Below are 2,500 nucleotides of genomic sequence, written 5' to 3'. Positions count from 1 at the left end.
CAGGGTTGTGGTGGCCTATTGGAAGCATTCCTTCTTGGTGTTCGAGTCCCGCTCAAGCTCGATAGTTTCTTGTGGTGTCTGCAACTTCACCATCTTTATGATATAAAGATGAAGGATTTGCGGGACCCTATAGGTTTACCTGCTGAGTCATCAGCAGCCATTGCCTGGATGGAGAGGAGTCTTAAGCACTGACCATATGTATAATAGAGTCAGTCTCTAGGGCATTGTCCTGCTAGTTAGAGTATTGTCCCTATCCTTTGCCTCTGTCATTCATGAGCGGCCTTTGAACCTTAAAACCACATTATATATATACACTTCCAGTTGAAGCAATTTCATTAAAAAATAATAATAATAATAATAATAATAATAATAATAATAATAATAATAATAATAATAATAATAATAATTTGGGTCGTCCATGACGTAAGAGCTATCTGAGGTGAGAATTTCTTAAAATCCGTCGAATAGTTTTAACAATCTGTCTACAGACACAGACAAATATATAAATAAATAAATAAGCTAATAACCCTGTTCACAGACATACAAATAAATAAAAAAAAAAATAACCAGATAATCCTGTCCACAGACATACAGACAAATAAATAAACGAATAATCTTGTCCACAGACACAGACAAATAAATAAACAAATAATACTGTCCACCGACATACAAACAAACAAATAAAAAAATAACCCTGTCCACAGATACATACGCAAATGAAAAAAACAAATAATGCTGTCCACAGACAAAGACAAATAAATAATTAAATGAACAAATAATCCTGTTCACAGACGCACAGAAAAATGAAAAAGTAAATAAATGAAAAAGTAAATAAATAAATAAAGAAATAAATACATAAATAAACCGACTCAAAAATACAACCTCTTTGGCGGAGGTAACAATTAGCAATAAAAAAACTTCCCTTGCAACTACAATAACTCTACTCGCAACCAAAGAAATCATAATTTGATAAAGTAATTATATAAAATGAGTATTAAAAAAAAAAGTACCGCTACTACACGAGCCAACCTTCCATATTTGACACCAATATCTGAAACATCCAGAAACTAAAAATCTAATTTTCCCCAACTTTCTTTAAAGGTAAAGTGTCTTCGAGCGCATCCTCAGAAATTACATATGCAAAGACACCCCAACCTCTACCTTTCCCCCCTACTTAACCTCTTTCTCATTGATGCCACTTCCCTAACCCCCTTCCTAACAATTCCTTCACAACTCCGTTCAGCCGAAATTTCCACTTACTCTTATTGATTTTCAAAATTTGGATGGTGGGTTATCATCATTAAAGGTTTAAAGGTTTAAAGGCCACTCATGAATGGCACAGGCAAGGGACATTTACAATGCCCTAGAGACTGAAAATCTATACATATGTAAGCGTCCAAGTCCCCTTCTCTATCCAAGCTAGGACCAAGGAGGGCCAGGCAACGGCTGCTGATGACTAAGCAGATAGACCGACAGGCTTCCCTTAAGCTCCCATCCTTAGCTCACAAGGATGGTGAGGTTACAACGACCAGAGAAACTATCGAGTTTAAGCGGGACTCGAACCACAGTCTGGCGTTCAACAGTCAGGGACGTTACCACATCGGCCACCACAACCCTCTACTTACTTCAAAGGCAAAAGTACAATAGCCTTAATCAAACTCGTTCCCAAGTTCCACAAGAAGCAGGTAACGGAAGGGGAGGGTGGGGGAGTAAGAACACCTTCCCCTACCTTAACCAAAGGGAAGGAAAACCGACTTCCCATAAGGGGAAATGGTACACTAACCTTCACAACTCATCTTCCCCAATCCCTCCCAAACCCTCCCTCTACAGTAAACAAGGGATAAGAGAGAGAGAGGGGGGGGGGAAGTAGGAGGCGGTAATATAATGGCAGTACTCCAACCAAAGCCTTCCCATACCTTGCCCCCTCTGTATATGGAAGGAAGATTAACCTTTACCCCTCATCTTCCCCAACCTCCAGGACAGCCCAGTCCCCATCCAGGAGAGAGAGAGGAGAAGAGAGGATCTCATCTTCCCCAGCTCCCTCTCCCATACCCCTCCAGGAGGGAGAGAGGAGAAGAGAGGACCTCACCAGGAGGTAGAGAGGAGAAAAGAGGACCTAATCTTCCCCAGCTCCCTCTCCCCCCCCCCTCCAAGAGGAAGAGAGGAGAAGAGACGACCTCATCTTCCCCAGCTCCCTCTCCCAACCCCCTCCAGGAGGGAGAGAAGAGAAGAGAAACGAGAACCTAATCTTCCCCAGCTCCCTATCCCGTCTCTCATTTTCCCCAGCTCCCTCTCCCCTCCCCCTCCCGGAGGGAGGGAGGAGAAGAGAGCACCTCATCTTCCCCAGCTCCCTCTCCCCCCCCCCCTCCAAGAGGAAGAGAGAAGAGAAGACTTCATTTTCCCCAGCTCCCTCCCCCCCCCCTCCAAGAGGAAGAGAGGAGAAGAGAAGACCTCATTTTCCCTAGCTCCCTCTCCCGTCCCCCTCTAGAAGGGAGAGAGG

At 43.2% G+C, this 2,500-nt stretch overlaps 1 protein-coding gene across 1 annotated transcript in view; it reads left to right on the top strand.

The window, feature by feature from the left end:
• Window positions 1–1,510: 1,510 nt before the first annotated feature.
• LOC137622647 (basic salivary proline-rich protein 3-like) overlaps window positions 1,511–2,500 on the top strand; it is a 1,970-nt gene continuing 980 nt past the window's right edge. Inside the window, exons 1-2 of the mRNA XM_068353246.1 lie at window positions 1,511–1,685; window positions 2,061–2,268. Of these exons, the coding sequence (XP_068209347.1) occupies window positions 1,511–1,685; window positions 2,061–2,268 (383 nt within the window). The remainder of the gene's footprint in view (window positions 1,686–2,060; window positions 2,269–2,500) is intronic.

Source organism: Palaemon carinicauda, chromosome 29, assembly GCF_036898095.1.
Source record: "Palaemon carinicauda isolate YSFRI2023 chromosome 29, ASM3689809v2, whole genome shotgun sequence".
NCBI lineage: Eukaryota > Metazoa > Arthropoda > Malacostraca > Decapoda > Palaemonidae > Palaemon > Palaemon carinicauda.
This window is presented reverse-complemented; position numbering and strand designations above follow the sequence as displayed.